General features: G+C 69.9%; 1 protein-coding gene across 1 annotated transcript in view; it reads left to right on the top strand.

Moving 5' to 3' along the window:
- The window catches only part of PIAS4 (protein inhibitor of activated STAT 4), a 28,747-nt gene extending 28,563 nt beyond the window's left edge, over positions 1-184 (top strand). Inside the window, exon 9 of the mRNA XM_021707884.1 lies at positions 20-184. Coding sequence (XP_021563559.1) covers positions 20-184 — 165 coding nt within the window. The remainder of the gene's footprint in view (positions 1-19) is intronic.
- The last annotated feature ends 573 nt before the right edge of the window (positions 185-757 follow it).

Raw genomic sequence — 757 nt, 5'->3', positions numbered from 1 at the left:
TCACGCGCCCGCCCCGCAGCTGGTGAAGATGCGGCTGTCCGTGCCCTGCCGGGCGGAGACCTGCGCCCACCTGCAGTGCTTCGACGCCGTCTTCTACCTGCAGATGAACGAGAAGAAGCCCACCTGGATGTGCCCGGCGTGCGACAAGCCGGCCCCCTACGACCAGCTCATCATCGACGGGTGAGTGGGGCCGGGAAGAGGTGCCCGCCCACCTCGGCGGCACCAGGCGGCCAGGCGGCAGTTTCTTCCCTGCAGAGCTTGTCAGAGCCTTTGCTGCAGGGGCCGCGGCACAGGGAGGGTGGCCTTGGGGCCACCGCCACGCCCAGGTGACCTCAGCCGCGTGCGACCTTGAGCTCGCAGGGTCTGGTTTCTCCCGTGTGAGACAGGGCCCAGGGGTCCAGCCACAAGCCGTGGACGGGTCAGGAGCCGCCTTCCACAGCGTCCTGCCTCGCGGCTCGGCCATGGCGGTGGCCTCCCCACAGAGGGCGACAGACGGGCGTCCCCACGTCCTGGTCGAGTCCTCCCTCTTCCTGGGTGGACCGGCCGCGGCCAGGCTGTCCCCAGCCTGACCAGCTGGCCTCCCTGGACGGCAGGGGACAAGGGCGCGTCTTCTTCCCCCAAAGGGACGCGTCACCCAGCTCTTAGGTTTCCGGAAACTGAGCCCCGCTGTCTGCAGCCCTGCCAGGCCGTGCCCACCTCATCCTCGACGCCAGCAGGCAGGGCCAGGGCCGGGTGTGCTGTCTCCTCCCTCCCTGGT

This window comes from Carlito syrichta, unplaced genomic scaffold (genome assembly GCF_000164805.1).
Source record: "Carlito syrichta isolate Samal-C Ts95f unplaced genomic scaffold, Tarsius_syrichta-2.0.1 Scaffold126587, whole genome shotgun sequence".
Lineage (NCBI taxonomy): Eukaryota > Metazoa > Chordata > Mammalia > Primates > Tarsiidae > Carlito > Carlito syrichta.
This window is presented reverse-complemented; position numbering and strand designations above follow the sequence as displayed.